The following is an 18,953-nucleotide window of genomic DNA, read 5'->3' on the forward strand; positions in this document are numbered from 1 at the left end:
TTTTGGTTTTATAGGCTTCACTTTGTAAGTCACAGAAAAGACGAAGAGATCGACGTCAGATAGTCGCTTTATGGACTGGACATATTATTTCTTCCTGCGTCAACTGTGCCCGTTAGCAGCGGCTAGAGAGCAGAGGCCACAGACCAGATGAGTGAGCCGCGGCGATAGCGAGGGATGCGCTGGGTGGGCGTCGCCGCTATCTGGAGGCGCGACGCCCGCCGGAGCGCAGCTGCCGGCCAGTTCCGCAGCAGGCAGACATGGGGCCGCCCACGGCGCCCGTGTTCGCCGCTCTGGTCGCTCTGGTACTCGCATCGGCTGCACCACCGTCTACTACACAGCGCACCACTGTAGGTGAGATCACCAAAACAACAACGTGTGGAGTATCCACCTTCTAACGCCTACAGTGCAATCCAAAGTAGTTTCCGAAACTGATTCGCTGATTGCGAATTCGTTGACAGCAGCTGTATAAGGTACAGATTGACTACCCAATAGTGGTACGAAAATTTGTGCCCGAATTTAAAGCTTATAGCGAGCCGTCACCTTAAACAATATATTTTTTTAGTTTTTTATCAGGAAAAATATCATTACCAATCTGACATGACAAAAATTACATGCAAATTACAACTGCACTCTTACATTATTTTTGTTGGGTACTTTTTTATTTATTTAGTTTGTTTCATTAAGGAATAGGAGGTCATAACAAGTGGTATTATTAGCCTATCGCGTAAGTTCCAAGCGTTTTTGCTTTGCATGATTTTTTTTTTATTCCGATGCCTATGGGATTATTTACTGACTGTCATTTTTTATTTGTAGTTCACTATTGCTATTTGAGTTTACATATTGTCTTTTTGACATTTTGGGATAGCAGAGTGACGCTAGGAAATGGAGTACGAAGTGGAGAAACTGGAACTTTTCCAAAAATTTTTCTTTTTGATTTCATTGGGAGGGGCAGGGGGGGGGGTAACAGAAGCGGAGGCAGTCAGAAACATTTGCGCCGTGTGTTGGGATAACGCTACTGCATGCCGGCCTGGTGTGGCCGAGCGGTTCTAGGCGCTTCAGTCTGGAACCGTGCGACCTCTACGGCCGCAGGCTCGAATCCTGCCTCGGGCATGGATGTGTGTGATGTCCTTAGGTTAGTTAGGTTTAAGTAGTTCTAAGTTCTAGGGGATTGATGACCTCAGATGTTAAGTCCCATACTGCTCAGAGCCATCTGAACATTTGAACGCTACTGGACAGAGCACTGTAAAAGAATATTTTGTATTTTTAAGGAGGGTTAGTTTGACATTAGTGACTCTCCACGTTCAGGAAGACCTTCAGCGTCTGATGAAGATCGTTTCAACACATTAATCCACAGTGATCCTCGTCAGTGTCCTCGAGGAGTGGCAAACGTAATGAACTGTAATGGTGCCATTATTGTGCGACATGTGAAAGCAATGGGGAAGGTTCAAAAATCTGGTGTATGGGGAACACATTCGCTGATCCAAGATCACAAATATCAGTGGTTTGCCACATGTGTGTTCCTGCTTGCATCTCAAAATAATGTTCAAATGTGTGTGAGATCTTATGGGTCTTAACTGCAATGGTCATCAGTCCCTAAGCTTACACACTACTTAACCTAAATTATCCTAACGACAAATACACACACCCATGCCCGGATGAGGAATCGCACTTCCGCCTTGCATGTCATCAGTTGCCTTGTGAACAACACCGATCATTCCTTTCCTGTATCGTAACTGGTGACGACAAATGGTGTCTTTTATACTAACATAAGGGAAAAATGCAGCAACTCCACGGAAAAAAACCTGCCCGCATTCACAAAAGATTATCTTATGCATCTGGTGGAACAGTGATGTTGTGATGTACTACTAAATGCATCCTCGAGATGTAATCGTCACTGCTGACATTTATTACACTACTGGCCATTAAAATTGTTGCACCACGAAGATGACGTGCTACAGACGCGAAATTTAGCCGTCATGAAGAAGAGGCTATGATACGTAAATGATTAGCTTTTCAGAGCATTCACACAAGGCTGGCGCCAGTGGCGACACCTAGAAAGTGCTGACATGAGGAAAGTTTCCAACCGATTTCTCATACACATACAGCAGTTGACCGGCGTTGCCTGGAGAACGTTGTTGTGATGCTTCGTGTAAGGAGGAGAAATGCGTACCATCACGTTACCGACTTTGATAAATGTCGGATTGTAGCCTATCGCGATTGCGGTATATCGCATCACGACATTGCTGCTCACGTTGCTCGAGATCCAACGACTGTTAGCAGAATATGGAATCGGTGGGTTCAGGAGGGTAATACGGAACGCCGTGCTGGATCCCAATGGCCTCGTATCACTAGCTGTCGAGATGACAAGCATCTTATCCGCATGGCTGTAACGGATCGTGCAGACACGTCTCGATCCCTGGGTGAACAGATGGGGACCTTTACAAGACAACAACCATCTGCACGAACGGTTCGACGACCTTTGCAGTAGCATGGACTATCAGCTCGGAGACCATGGCTGCGGTTACCCTTGACGCTGCATCACAGACAGGAGTGCCTGAGATGGTGTACTCAACGACGAACCTGGGTGTACGAATGGAAAACGTCATTTTTTCAGATGAATCCAGGTTCTGTTTACAGCATCATGATGGTCGCATCCGTGTTTAGCGACATCGCGGTGAAGGCACATTGGAAGCGTGTATTCGTTATCGCCATACTGGCGTATCACTCTGCGTGATGGTATGGGGTGCCATTGGTTACACGTCTCGGTCACCTCTTGTTCGCACTGACGGCACTTTGAACAGTGGACGTTACATTTCAGATGTGTAACGACCCGTGGCTCTACCCTTCGTTCGATCCCTGCTCCACCCTATATTTCAGCAGAATAATGTACGACCGCATGTTGCAGGTCCACTACGGGCCTTTCTGGATACAGAAAATGTTCGACTGCTGCACTGGCCAGCACATTCTCCAGATCTCTCGCCAATTGAAAACGTCTAGTCAATGGTGGCCGAGCAACTGGCTCGTCGCAATACGACAATCTCTACTCTTGATGAACTGTGGTATCGCGTTGAAGCTGCATGGGCAGCTGTACCTGCACACGCCATCCAAGCTTTGTTTGACTCAATGCCCATGCGTATCAAGGCCGTTATTACGGCGAGAGGTCGGGTACTGATTTCTCAGGATCTATGCACCCAAACTGGGTGAATATGTAATCACATGTCAGTTCTAGTATAATACATTTGTCCAATGAATACCCGTTTATCATCTGCAGTTCTTCTTGTTGTAGCAATTTCAATGGCCAGTAGTGTATCAACAACTGAGACGTCTTGTAGATGCAGTCCAATAACAACGACCCGGAAGATTGCATGAAGCGATGGTAGTCCACGATAACGCCTGCCCTCATTCTACTAGGGAAAAAAAAAAAACGAAAACGCTATGCAGGAGTAGGGTTGGGAAGTCATTCTGCACCCTGCCTATTAACCTGATCTTCCGCTCTCGGATTTTCACCTTTTCCACTTTCAATCCAAGAATGTAAAATGAACTTCCTTTCCTGGTGAAAATGCGCTCCAAAAATAGCTAGAGGAATTGTTCCCCTCAAAACCATGTGACTTTTTTAGTCGCGGAACCGAAAAGTTATCCTAGCGTTGGCAGATTTGTAAGAAGCTGAATGTATTATTGATGCCTGAAGTCTGTTATATGTATCTGTTGTGTGTATTAAACTTGTCGAAAAACGCTACGAACTTATGCACCAACCCACTGTACAAATAGGGTGTAACAAATAATGGATATAAACTATTTCTACAAACAAGAACGGACTGCATCGCTCTCCGTGGGCTCATTCCTCGCCGATCCCCTTGTACCTTGTGTTGGAGCCGGGCACGTCTATGCGTGTGATGGCGGATCCTCTATACTGTCCTGGTACTTCCTTGTTCGGAAGCTTCAAATGGCCCTAAGCACATGGGACTTAACATCTGAGGTCATCAGTCCCCTAGACTTAGAACTACTTAAACCTAACTAACTTAAGGACATCACACACATCCAGGATTCGAATCTGCGACCGTAGCAGCCGCGCGATTCCGGACTGAAGCGCCTAGAACCTCTCGGCCACAGCGGCCAGCTGTTCGGAAGCGTCTAATGAAATAAATAAAGTACATTCTCTTACCAGCTGCACGTCTACAGTAAAAAGGATCAATCAAGGCACCGACTAAAAATTTTCGCAATATGTAAGATATCTCGCACTCTGCAAAAAGAATGAGTGCAGTTCTTCTATTAACAATCAAAAGGTCAGCGTACTCTTACTGCTCCCCCCCCCCTCCCCCCAAAAAAGGTAAAGTAGAGCCAAACCCCGAATCCAAGTCAGTGCGCTGGTCTTCCTTTGGGGGAAGTATGTCGTGTCCGGCACAAGTAGAATCCGTGGATCAGTTGCTTGCGTCCCCACTGGAAAGAAGAAGGTGACTCTTTTTCCAATCAGACACCACACTGCCGCATAAGGCCCGCATGGCAGACGATGTTCATCTGCGTCCATAACATTGCACTAGGGGCACAGTGGCGTATCCGTCATGTGAATTCTTAGTAACCTGCAAGGAGTCCAATTATGACCTTATATCACAGTGTTCGCGTCTCCGTATCAAGGTGTACGTAGTGCACTATACGCCATACAGCAGGCCATGTCACTGCTGCCTGCCGCCGCTCTACGGCATTCCTCGGCCATCATCGAGACGATACGCGATATACAGGGTGGTCCATTGATAGTGATCGAGCCAAATATCTCACGAAATAAGCATCAAACGAAAAAACTACAAAGAACGAAACACGTCTAGCTTGAAGGGGGAAACCAGATGGCGCTATGGTTGGCCTGCTAGATGGCACTGCCATAGATCAAACGCATATCAACTGCGATTTTTTAAATAGGGACCCCCATTTTTATTACATATTCGTGTAGTACGTAAAGAAATATGAATGTTTTAGTTGGACCACTTTTTTTCGCTTTGTGATGTATGGCGCTGTAGGTACGTGGTATCACGTAACATTCCGCCAGTGCGGACGGTATTTGCTTCGTGATACATTACCGATGTTAAAACGGACCATTTACCAATTGCGAAAAGGTCGAAGTCGTGTTGATTTATGGCTACTGTGGTCAAAATGCCCAAAGGGAGTGTGCAATGTATGCTTCTCGGTATCCTGGACGACATAATCAAAGTGTCCGGACCGTTCACCAGTTACGTTATTTAAGGAAACAGGAAGTATTCAGCCACATGTGAAACGTCAACCAGGACCTGCAACAAATGATGATGCCCAAGTAGGTGTTTTAGCTGCTGGCGCAGCTAATCCGCACATCAGTAGCAGACAAATTGCGCGAGAATCGGGAATCTCAAAAACGTCGGTGTTGAGAATGCTACATCAACATCTATTGCACCTGTACCATACTTCTATGCACTAGGAATTGCATGGCGACGACTTGGAATGTCTTGTACAGATCTGTCACTGGGCACAAGAGAAATTACGGGACGATGACAGACTTTTTGTACGCGTTCTATATAGCGACGAGGCGTCATTCACCAACAGCGGTAACGTAAACCGGCATAATATGCACTATTTGGCCACGGAAAATCCACGATGGCAACAACAAGTAGAGCATCAGCGACCTTGGCGACTTAATATATGGTGCGGCATTATGGGAGGAAAGATAATTAGCCCCCATTTTATCGATGGCAATCTAAATGGTGCAATGTATGTTGATATCCTACGTAATGTTCTACCGATGTTACTTCAAGATGTTTCACTGCATGACAGAATGGCGATGTACTTCCAACATGATGGATGTCCGGCACATAGCTCGCGTGCGGTTGAAGCGGTATTGAATAGCTTATTTCATGAAAGGTGGATTGGTCGTCGAAGCGCCATACCGTGGCCCACACGTTCACCGGATCTGACATCCCCGAATTTCTTTCTGTGGGGAAAGTTGAAGGATATTTGCTATCGTGATCCACCGACAACGCCTGACAACATGCGTCAGCGCATTGTCAATGCATGTGCGAACATTACGGAAGACGAACTACTCGCTGTTGAGAAGAATTTCGTTACACGTATTGCCAAATGCATTGAGGTTGACGGACATCATTTTGAGCATTTATTGCATTAATGTGGTATTTACAGGTAATCACGCTGTAACAGCGTGCGTTCTCAGAAATGATAAATTCACAAAGGTACATGTATCACGTTGGAACAACCGAAATAAAATGTTCAAACGTACCTACGTTCTGCATTTTAATTTAAAAGACCTACCTGTTACCCACGGTTCGTCTAAAATTGTGAACCATATGTTTGTGAATATTACAGCGCCATCTATCACAAAGCGAAAAAGGTGGTCCAACTAAAACATTCACGAATATGTAATAAGAAAAGAAAACTAAGGGTGTGTTACATGACGATCAATTTGGTTTTACGAAAGGTAAAGGCACCAGAGAGGCAGTTCTGACGTTGAGGTTGATAACGGAAGCAAGACAAAAGAAAAATCAACACATTATCATAGGATCCGTTGACCAGGAAAGAGCGTTCGACAGTTCAAAATAATGCAAGGTGTCCGAAATCCTCGAAAAACAGGGGTAAGCTATAGGAACGTACAAGAGCCAAGAGGGAGTAATAAGTTCTCGGATTAAAAAGGGTATAAGACAGCGATGTAGTCTTTCGCCCCTACTGTTCAATCTGTACAACGAGGAAGCATGATGGAAATAAAAGGAAGATTCAGGAGTGGGATTAAATTTCAAGGAGAATCATTGATACGATTCGCTGAAGACATTGCTATCCTGAGTGCAAGTGAAGTAGAAGTACGTGATCTGCTGAATGGAATGAACAGTCTAATGAGTGCAGAATATGGATTGAGAGTAAATCGAAGAAGTACGGAAGTAGTGAGAAAGCAGAAATGAGAACAGCAATAAACGTTACATCAGGATTAATGGTTACGAAGTAGATGAAATAGAAATGCTGCTATCTAGGTAGCAAAGTAACAAATGGCGGACGGAGCAAGGAGGACACTAAAAGCAGAATAGCACTGGCAAAAACGATATTCCTGGCCAAGAGAATTCTACTACTACCAAACATAGGTGTTAATTGGGGAAGCATTTGAGATGTGGTGCTACAGACTAATGTTGAAAATTAGGTGGACTGTTAAGGAATGAGGGTGTTCTGCGCAGAAACGGAGAGGAAAGGAACATGTGGAAAAAACTGAAAATAAGTGACAGGATGATAGGACCTGTTAAGGCATCAGGGATTGACTTCCATTGTACTAGAAGGAGCTCTAGAGGGTAAAAAGTATAGAGCAAGACTGAGATTGGAATACATCTAGCAAATAGTTGTGGACACAGGTTGCAAGTGCTACTATGACATGAAGAGGTTGGAACGGGAGAGGAATTAGTGGAGGGCAGCATCAAACCAGTCAGAAGAATGATGACTCAAGAAAAGAAAATGTTCCAGAAATTTGCGTGAAGATGGGATTTTTAAGAGCGTCATGTCTCGGCTCCTACTGACCAAGGGTCTGAGATAGCCCTTGGCCTAGCAGCAATATGTGCACCTATTGGAGGAACGTGCATACTGTAGCTATCCTCTAGTACAGGGTAAAAATTTAAATATTACACACTTCTCACAGACCAGAGCAAATCAGCCTTTTTTTTCATTAGTTGTGGTCTACAGTGGATCTCAGGCAATTTATAAAGGTAAAATTTGCAGGTGGGCGGTTCCTGAGAAAATCTAGAGAAACCATGGCGTTTTTGTATGAAAGGTATCAAATATGGGGACTGCCACTTCAGTCTACACACTCGTATATAAAGAAGAGGATTTGTTTGTTTGTAGTTCACTCAAATTTACAGTTTTATTGCGATATCGATGTACATTTTACTTCTCCTCACTGTTCATAATTCCGAAATCGATTGCAATCCATCGAGTTGTTCCAAATCGATTGCCTTAGGAGGAAACTACATTGTTCGTCGAAACATAACAACGAATATTGGTGCTGATGTGGTATTACAGATACTTTCTTCAACTATACAAAACTTTTCATATTGATATTTTACTTATATTTACTTTATTAGCTGTCGCCATTCAAAAATTTCCGTTTTTTACTATCATTTTCGAAATTATCTCCAGCTTTGCTAACGTTTACTGGTAATCAAAACCATTTCTTATTCACAGAGCCATAATAGGTTTCCTGGTGTATGGCTTCCAATAACTGACCCTGTAAAGCGTGATACGAGAAGAGTGCTGAGTTTAATATTGAGATATCCGTAGAAAAGACGTTTGTAGCAGCTGATGTAGTTCTATCGAAGCACGTGGTCAAAATATCTCGCTTCTGAAATCGTTTATAATTTGTAATTTTATTCCAAAACTTGTCTTCCTCTACAGTTTTTATCCTCTAACATCTCTCTCTAGTACCACGGAAGTTATCCCCTGATTCTTTAACTGCCATTCTTTTTCTTCTTCCTGCCAGTGTTTTTCATGGGTTGCTTACACAGTCCATTCTGCGGAGAACGTCCTCACTTCTTACCTGATCAGTCTATCTAGTTTTCATCGTTCTGCTGGCATGCTATTTCTCAAAGCCTTCGATTCTCTTCTATTCTCGTTTTACCATAGTGCATGTTTCACTACCGTACAATGCCGTGCTCCAAATTCACATTCAAAGCAAATTCTCCCGTTTATTGACGATGTTGAATTTATATGTGAAATAACGAAAAGAGTCGAATAAATATGGTTTCATTCTTTTATAGAAAAAAGCTGTTTTTGTGTCAAGCTCTCTCTCTCTCTCTCTCTCTCTCTTACATACAAGTATCTTCCACAAGACTAGTCACTTTCAACAACGTATTGTGTGTGTGTGTGTGTGTTTATTTATCATTCCATAAAGTTCCAACTGTTAGAAACACACAACCACGACGATAGTAAAAAAGCGGTAATAGTTCCAACGGATTTTCAGTTTGAGAACGTTCAGAGTTACTGTCTAAATAAATTCTGGTGCACGTAGCAATACAAGCAAGAAAGCACTGAGAGTTTTTCGTTCGACAGCTAGCTGCCACTAAATATGTACGTATTGGTACACGGGAGCAAGTCGTTTCCATAGAACTGTACTAGAAGAAGACCAATAGAGGATTTTTGTGTGTTGTGGTTCTATAAGCGTTTACGTGCACTGCTTTAGACCACCATGCATTCTCTATTTACATGTTAATGTATTAACTGACATTAACGATAGCTACAGGTCACAAGATCAACTGCTTTCACATCACGAGACAGATGCGGTTTTTCTCACTGACAAGATGTGGAAGATGGAAACTCGATGGGTTTGGATCGTTCCAGAAGAAAATGAGCTTCGTATTTAATCGCACTTTCCGGTTTGGAGTGGACATTTGACCCCTTATAATAGTTTGGTGACTCGATGCAGCCTCCGATGTCACAGTTTAGATGTCTCCAGAAATACTAATGCTGCCCACACAAGAGGATGCTAGTCTTCCACCAGAATCGGTTCGCTGTGACGAGGAAAGCGACGTTCTTCGCTTTGATGTAGTGAGTGAGTTAGGACCAGCATCAAAATGGTTCAAATGGCTCTGAGTACTATGGGACTTAACTTCTGAGGTCATCAGTCCCCTAGAACTTAGAACTACTTAAATCTAACTAACCTAAGGACATCACACACATTCATGCCCGAGGCAGGATTCGAACCTGCGACAGTAGCGGTTCCAGACTGTAGAGCCTAGAACCGCTCGGCCACTCCGGCCGGCGGACCAGCATCAGTTAGCACGAGGAGAGAAGGGAACACACCGCAGGAAGTTCACGGTGTTATGCACAAACAGTCACCGCTACATATCTTTGCGCAGTGAGATTATTCTGAATGATGTTATGTGTTTAGGTGATGGATTTGTGTCTACAGATCGCTGAGGTGTTGCTCACACACTGGAAAACGATTTTTTAGCGTAAGGAACGGTCTTCATGTTCATAGGATGCCGGAAGGAAGCGTCTCTGACAACAGGACACGCTTCCCGAGTTGTGCGCAAAACGCTCGATGTTGCATGGTGTATCAGATCAACTATGAGGGGTAGTAGAAAAGACGCAGTTCGCTAATAACAAAAAAAGCGGAACCTTGATTAGTTTCCGACAGTGTGAAGTGCTTCGCCTCACGGGGCACGGCACTATTCCCCAGCTTATTTTAACGGCATATTCAAACCGCCAGCTTACAATGCACATGGAGGGCTATGCGATAGTTAGTAAACACAATATTTATCGAGCGTAAAGTATGATGCCATTCCGACCTTTCAGTCGGATGTTATGAAATAAAAGAGACAGTGGCGCAACGTTTCCACACACAATTTCGTTTACTATAGTGCGCCTTTATAAAGGCTATAATTTCCGGAAAAGGCCGCATTTTTATTGTGTGTGTGTTTGCCTGTATTTACGCTACATACCGACAAGCTCCTTGACGGGGCTTCGTAATTAAATCCATGTTTCCATAGAGAATTATATAGTTTTGGCGGCACTTCCAACCTTGTTACGAAACAATACATGTTTTCCTACCACCTTTTCGTTTACTATAATGCTATGTCATAAGCGTTTTAGGGACGCGTCATAATGTTGGCAAAAGACTGTATTTTAGCCAAGTGTTGATATTTGCCCTAAATACTGATGTATATTTCAGGGTGCTTGGACGGATGTAAGAATTGTTGAGGGGTGCTTCATGACACTTGTTAGCTAACTTCCAGTAACGCTAAAAGTTTGGCGCCATGTACACATGGTTGTGACCTCACTGTGCACTCCTCATGTGACATAGGTAGTGGTCGCAGCAGCCTGGCGCTCACTGCATCTACATCTACATCTACATCCATACTCCGCAAGCCACCTGACGGTGTGTGGCGGAGGGTACCTTCAGTACCTATATCGGTTCTCCCTTCTATTCCAGTCTCGTATTGTTCGTGGAAAGAAGGATTGTCGGTATGCCTCTGTGAGGGCTTTAATCTCTCTGATTTTATCCTCATGGTCTCTTCGCGAGATATACGTAGGAGGGAGCAATATACTGCTTGACTCTTCGGTGAAGGTATGTTCTCGAAACTTTGACAAAAGCCCGTACCGAGTTACTGAGCGTCTCTCCTGCAGAGTCTTCCACTGGAGTTTATCTATCCTCTCCGTAACGCTTTCGCGATTACTAAATGATCCTGTAACGAAGCGCGCTGCTCTCCGTTGGATCTTCTCTATGTCTTGCATCAACCCTATCTGGTACGGATCCCACACTGCTGAGCAGTATTCAAGCAGTGGGCGAACAAGCGTACTGTAACCTACTTCCTTTGTTTTCGGATTGCATTTCCTTAGGGTTTTTCCAATGAATCTCAGCCTGGCATCTGCTTTACCGACGATCAACATTATATGATCATTCCATTTTAAATCACTCCTAATGCGTACTCCAAGATAATTTATGGTATTAACTGCTTCCAGTTGCTGACCTGCTATTTTGTAGCTAAATGATAAAGGATCTATCTTTCTGTGTATTCGCAGCACATTACACTTGTCTACATTGAGATTCAATTGCCATTCCCTGCACAATGCGTCAATTCGCTGCAGATCCTCCTGCATTTCAGTACAACTTTCCATTGTTACAACCTCTCGATACACCACAGCATCATCTGCAAAAAGCCTCAGTGAACTTCCGATGTCATCCACCAGGTCATTTATGTATATTGTGAATAGCAACGGTCCTATGACACTCCCCTGCGGCACTCCTGAAATCACTCTTACTTCGGAAGACTTCTCTCCATTGAGAATAACATGCTGCGTCCTGTTATCTAGGAACTCCTCAATCCAATCACACAATTGGTCTGATAGTCCATATGCTCTTACTTTGTTCATTAAACAAATGCGATGTGCATGCTAGCTGTCACCCCAGCGCAAGGGTTATCGCACACCGATGTCCGTGTGGGAGGGGACAACGCCAGAGAGGAGCCACTTGTCCACCCAGCACAGCCATGTGTCCTCATCTTCTTGTGCGAATCATATTAATTAAATATGAGGACAAGGGAGTATTGTCAAATCGGTATTGAATTTTCAAGTGTGTTATTGTTTATCGAAATTACCGTGTTTCAGGAATTCTGTATTTCGACCATCCATGGACGTGCTGGAGTTCCACAAACCGGATGCCCTGGAACAAAACCGTTGTCAGCAGCTCAAGAGAAATCTTGTTCTGACTGGTCTGCGCGTGCAGAATCCTGCTGGTATCTTTGCTCCTTCCATCAGCGGTTTCTGAGGACCGGAAAATATTATATCACTTCAGACAACCCTCTACATCACAGCAAAACTACCACCTCTTAGTTACCGCCAGCAACAAGTTAAAACATGCAAGAAGACAGACTGAAGAACGCAGCGCGAGGGCTACGGAGGACGGGAGGAGGATAGGAGGACCCTCCAGGGTAGCCGAGAGCGCTAACGCGCTGCTTCCTGGACTCGGGTAGGCGCGCCGGCCCCGGATCGAATCCATCCGGCGGATTAACGACGAGGGCCAATGTGCCGGCCAGCCTGGATGTGGTTTTTAGGCGGTTTTCCACATCCGCTAGGTGAATACCGGGCTGGCCTCGTGATCCCCCTCAGTTACATGGCTCGCAGACATCTGAACACTTTCTCATTATTCCATGGATGACACTCGACGCAGGCAGTTGGGGTACAATAATTCCGTCCTGGGGGGTATGGGGTGGCGGCAGAAAGGGCATCCGGCCACCCCTTAACCATTAACATGCCAAATCCGATTAACGATTGCTGGCCCTGCGTAACTGCGGGACAAGGCTCAAGCGATAGAAAATAGAAATAGGAGGAGGATGGGAGGCTGCGTCTCGCAACGCACTGGAATTGTGAACTTAGTTGGTTGGTCTTCTGACACCTAGCTGAACACTTGCAGCTGCCTCCAGCGCTCTCTACCTGCAGAATTGTGAATTTGCTTGGTTGGTCCTCTGACAGATAGGTGAACACTTGTAGCTGCCTCCAGCGCCGTGTACTGGGCAAATTGGGAACTTACTTCACTGGCCCTCTGACAATTAGGTGAACACTTGCAGCTGCCTCCAGCCTCCTCTACCTGTCGAATTGTGAATTTACTTGGCTGGTCCTCTGACACCTAGGTGAACAGGTGCAGCTGCCTCCTCTTTCCCCGCTGACGATTTTTATTAGAGCGAATTTTCGATTTCAGGTATTAGCACTGAGTGTAATGAACTGAAAGTTGTGAGGAGGGGGGGGGGGGGGGGGGCTGGTGTTTCATGATAATGAGGAGGACTGGTGATGGTTTCTGGAGATTAGTTAGAGTAGTAGGTGTTTTAGGAGGTCTTCTTGATCCGTTTTCTGTCTCTTGCTTGCCAGTTCAGTTATAAGATCTGAAATTTTAGAGCTTTTCCCAGTGGACGAGGCTGTTTTGTAAGCTACTTCTTCACGAGCCCCCTGGGACAGTGGAATACGACGATGTCGCCTCAAATGATTGTCCAGACAACCAGGGCTGCACAGTGCCTGGTTGAATAGGTGGGCGGTGTTTGCGAAGTTTTTATCTCGAGATTTGCGGTACGAGGACGAGGTTTTTTATAACAGGTATTGGGGAAGGCCTAACGGCGAGCTCGCGCACCATAAGTGCCTGTATGGATAGGCAGCTGCAGGCGTCACTTACCTAGCAGGTGGGGCCTAGCTCACCGGCCGTCGCCGCTGAATCGGGTCTGGCGCCTCACTCGCGTTTGCTGTAGCTTTGCGCAGAGTCTGCAAGCGCATTTAGGGAGAATGTTTGAGTGAACTCCGTTGTCAAATTAATGTGGACTAGGCAATACAGCAACTCAGCTTTCCCGTCAATATTTCGATATCAGGGTTGTGGACATCTTCATTTTATACCGAGTCCAACGAACGAGAGGCCATAAAAGTTTCTGGCAGATGTAGACATGATGGTATCATCAGTGAAGTAACAGTCGTTTAACGCGTAATACTAAATGGGACGAACGAGAATACGCACAGGAGATCATATTTCAGTGCTTAGAACTTTCAGGAGGCTACAGGTATAAGGGTCGAATATAGGCATCAGCAGTGAGAAGCATCAAAGAGTAGCCTTGACAAGTCTAATGTTTTTACTACATGAGAGTGATTTTACTTAGCCAAGAACCACTTTCGGACAGTGCTGACACGTCAAGAACGTTTGAAAGGACACCGCTCTTGACCATTCAGTTCTTCATTCATGGCGACTAGTTAGTTATTTCGCTATTGTCCGGAGGGCCAATCTTTCTGAGACATATGTTGGAGGAATATGAAGGGCAGGAAGGGAGGAGGAGAGGTATAAAGGGGGGTTATAATGATTCTGAGATGCTTAGTTTGTATCAGTTGAACACATATGCAACTGTCGAGATCTTTTGGGATCGGCCTTTGTGGTGGATGTGTCATTACAATGATTTTTCTCAATTTATAGTGAGTGTACTGCATTATGATCAGTTTAGTACGAATGTTTTTTTTCTTATAAGAAGATGTGTAATTAGAGTAGAGAAGAGTTTTCCATCAATTGTGGTAGCATGTATTGGCCTTCCTACACCTCAATGATAGTTTTCTGCCCTATCCTTTATTACCATGTATGTATGTGCTTGTGTATGTAAGTTCCTCAGCAGCTATACACTTGGATATCGCTAGGAGACAACTCTTCCTACACTCGGTGATAGTTTATTCTCCGATCCCTTCTTACCATGTATCTGTGTACAAGTTCCTCAGCAGCTGTTTTACTTGTAGGTCGGTAGGAGGCAACTCTTATTACACTTCAATAACAGATTGCTTGTCCTATCCCTTGTTACTATGTAACTGTGCACAAGTTACTGAGCAGGTATACACTTGTAGATCGGTAGGAGGTATTGCTTCCAGCAGCGACTGCAGGACTGTTCCCTACCAGTTTCGAGTGGTATTATGGACTAGGTCACATAACAAGGTGAACACTTAGACACACGCGATCGGAAAGGGGAACAAAACTCTTTCCAACCGTCCTCAGTCGAGCCCCACACACCATGGCTACACCTCTGGTTCATTAAGTGTGGGGTAGTGGAAGAGGGAAAACATTAGACTAGTCAAAGCTACTCTTTGATGCTTCTCACTGCTGATGCCTATATTCGACCCTTATACCTGTAGCCTCCGGAAACATTTAAGCACTGTAATATGGTCTCCTGTGCGTATTCTCGTTCGTCCGATTTAGTATTACGCTTTAAACGACTGTTATTTCTAGGACAATTTCTCTGAACCGTGTTATATCGCTTAAGCTATTTTGTTAGACTCGCCAAAGCTTCTACACTGTGGATGGGCCGGCTATTTCAAAATAAACAAACAGCTCTATGAGTTGGGAAATTCACCCTTCGTCCATCCTACTGTATCACCATTATCTGCTTTATTCCCCCTGTGCTAATTAATTATCTCATCTTTCCAACCATCATGTTTGAAGTTATGGACAAGTCCTCAGCTATATGCTTACAGGTAATACATTTCGTAAACTCCTCTCTATCCAACACCCACATCTTGTCAACTGAACACATTTCCCAGCAATTTAGTTAGTTAAATTAATGCATAAATAAATAAGCTACATATTGCTCAAATGTACGTCCATTTCATGTCACGAAATCTGTTTCTTCAAGAGAGCGTTTTGCTATTGTCCCTCCAATTTTAAGCAGTTGTGTTCATTTGAATTTTAAGCAGCTCTGCTGTAGGGTAATTGTCAGTTCGGTTTCCATGTCAAAATTTAGGAAATTCTTGTAGCAGGATAATAAACATATAAATAAGTGAACACAATTCCCAAGACAGTACCTTCACCTCCAGCAACAGATTACAGTCTGACTCTTTCTCCAAGTTGGGGAGGGTTAGTGGGGAGGGGAAATGGGAAAACAGGGGAAGGGCAGTGGGGGAGGGGGAGGAGTGGTGATGTTGACTTCAAAAATGTGATGTTGTCACATCCACTCCCAGCGAGAGATAGTGGGGGGGGGGCACGATAAATAGCCACCACCTTGAGTAATTTTGGCAATGCTGCAGACTGTGTTGACTCTCTCTTTGTTTCTTTACTTAAGTATCCCACACAGCACAGCAATATTCTACCAGTGGACTAACAAGTGTAGCGTAGGTAGTCTCTTTAGTAGACCTGTGGCATCTTCGAAGTGTTTTACTACTAAAACGTAATCTTTGGTTTGCCTTCCCCACAACATTTCCTTAGGGATCATTCGAGTTTAAATCATTCGTAATGATAGTTCCTAGATATTTAGTCGAAATGGAAGCCTTTAAATTTGTGTGGCTTTTCGAGTAACCGCAACTTAACGCATTTCTCTTTCTACTCATGTTGATGACTTCACACTTCTTCTTTTTGAGAGGCGATTTCAACTTTCCACGCCATACAAATAACGCGTCCATGTCATTTTGCAATTGATTTTGACCTTCTGCTGACTTAAGTACACTGTAAATAACAGCTTCATCTGCAGAAAATCGGAGGTCTACTCAGATTGTCTCCTAAGTCGTTTCATTAGATTAGGGATACCATAGGGCCTACAACGCTTCATTGCAGAACGCTCTATGTCAGTTTCGTTTTACTCAATGAATTTCCGTCAGTTACTGCGTACTGTACCCTTCTGACAGCTAATCACGAATCTAGTTGTTCAGCTGAAGTGTTACTCCATAGACATTAAATTTCTTTAGCTTCTGTGAGGTACAGTGTCAGAAGCCATCTGGAAACCAATAAATACTGAATCAATTTCAAACAGCACTCATTACTTCGCGAGAGCTATGAACTAGTTGCTTTTCACAAGAATGATAATTTTCTGTATCTGTAATGACTATGTGTCAACAGACCGTTATTTTCCAGGTAAGACATAAAATACTAGAGTGATATTAGGTATTACAATAATTTGTAACGAATTACAATGTTTTATGTAGCGAAAATGTCATTGTAAGGTATACCTTGTTTGAGTTCAGTTGTTCTCACCCGAATAGCCCTGCGTATTACTGCATCATCTTTGTACACACGGTCAGGGGCCCAGACCTGGTTCAAATCCACCCGATATATTAACGGTGAGGCCGTTGGTGTCGACGAGCCTAGATGTTGGTTTTAATCGGTTCCCAGATCCCACTAGGTGAATACAAGCCGGTACCCACGTCCCACCTCACATATACACTACGTAAACTTTTAGGATACTTCCTCACACATGCACATAAATTTACGCTAGATCCAGACCGTTGGGATACATTGATTCCCTCCTGGGAGGTGAAGAGATCTCAGTAACCTTAGATGTTTAGTCTCTTAAAACCCATAATCAGAAGCAGCACCAATAATCAATGGTGTATGTAACGATATGTATCATCTTTTGAGATGTGTAATTCCATTGAGCATTCGTTCCATTATGTGACAATTTATAGGTTTAACTTTCATTTGATTATTTATGATACTGTATAAAGCAGATTGTATTGTATGCAATCTTATTGATTTGAACTTTCAAGCTGTAAAATGAGCTTAATACGGTGTCGGTGAAGATAGTGAGGCCACATCGATACCACAGACATTAATGATGCCACGCTGCCATCCTCAACGACGAATGGGAGAGGCTGAAGAAGACACACCCACTCTCTCAGTACAGAAGCATCCTCACACAGAGGTCAACATGGAAATCCTCGGTGCAGGTAGTGACCTCAGCTGAAGCAGCCAATATTACTGGGTAGGACTAAAAAGTATTTCAAGTAACATATGGAAACATACTTTTGCAAATGTTGAACATTGTACTTAAAGAGAAGAATTAGTGATTCGATGCATCAAGGGACGCTTTAATAGTCAATGACACTTGCTAATATGAAAAAACTTCTGTGGTAAAGAATTGTATCAAGGTAAGTTAATCTTCTTATGCACTAATGTAATAAAGTGGACTAATCAATATATGTTAAAAAGTAAGTGTACAATGTACGTGACGCTAAAACTCAGAGACCAGTCTCGATATGATCAACGGAATAATATGATGTGGTAGCACTCGATCCCCTACCCATGTTTGCGTTTTTAAATGAAGGGTGTACTTTCGATGATACAAGGGCTGGGAAGTTTCGGCCTATGAAATTTCTAGAACATTCCACAACAATCCAGAATGTTTCGGAACGCCCCACAATGACCCGGAACGTTGTGGAACGCTCGGGAATAGTCTGGAACATTTGGGAAGATTCCAGAATGTTCGGGAACAACCCAGATCGTTTGTTTGGCGACATCGCGGTGAACGCGTGTATTCGTGATAGCCATACTGGCGTATCACCCGGCGAGATGGTATGGGGTGCCATTGGTTACACGTCTCGGTCACCTCTTGTACGTATTGACGGCACTTTGAACAGTGGGCGTCACATTTCAGATGTGTTACGACCCGTGGCTCTACCCTTCATTCGATCCCTGCGAAACCCTCCCTTTCAGCAGGATAATGCACGACAACATGCTGCAGATCCTGTACGGGCCTTTCTGGATACAGAAAATGTTCGACTGCTGCCCTGGCCAGCACATTCTCCAGATCATTCTCCAACTGAAAACGTCTGGTCAATGGTGGCCGAGCAACTGGCTCATCACTATACGCCAGTCACTACTCTTGTACCTACTGTTGTACCTGTACACGCCAACCAAGCTCTGTTTGAATCAATGCCCAGGCGTATTAAGGCCTTTATTACGGCCACAGGTGGTTGTTCTGGATACTGATTTCTCAGGATCTATGCACCCAAATTGCGTGAAAATGTAATCACATGTCAGTTCTAGTATAATATATTTGTCCAATGAATACCCGTTTATCATCTGCATTTGTTATTGGTGTAGCAATTTTAATGGCCAGTAGAGTAAAACCTGAAGAGCATCTGGACAGAATGAACTTCTAAAGCAAACTAAAATTATCTCCTTGGACGAATGCACAACACCACATAAAAAAATCACTCGAAGCCATGGACAGAAC

At 44.0% G+C, this 18,953-nt stretch overlaps 1 protein-coding gene across 1 annotated transcript in view; it reads left to right on the top strand.

The window, feature by feature from the left end:
• Window positions 1–233: 233 nt before the first annotated feature.
• Window positions 234–18,953, top strand: part of LOC126187715 (uncharacterized) — a 66,537-nt gene continuing 47,817 nt past the window's right edge. Inside the window, exon 1 of the mRNA XM_049928958.1 lies at window positions 234–351. Coding sequence (XP_049784915.1) covers window positions 258–351 — 94 coding nt within the window. The 5' untranslated portion in view covers window positions 234–257. The remainder of the gene's footprint in view (window positions 352–18,953) is intronic.

Source organism: Schistocerca cancellata, chromosome 5 (assembly GCF_023864275.1).
Source record: "Schistocerca cancellata isolate TAMUIC-IGC-003103 chromosome 5, iqSchCanc2.1, whole genome shotgun sequence".
NCBI classification, from domain to species: domain Eukaryota; kingdom Metazoa; phylum Arthropoda; class Insecta; order Orthoptera; family Acrididae; genus Schistocerca; species Schistocerca cancellata.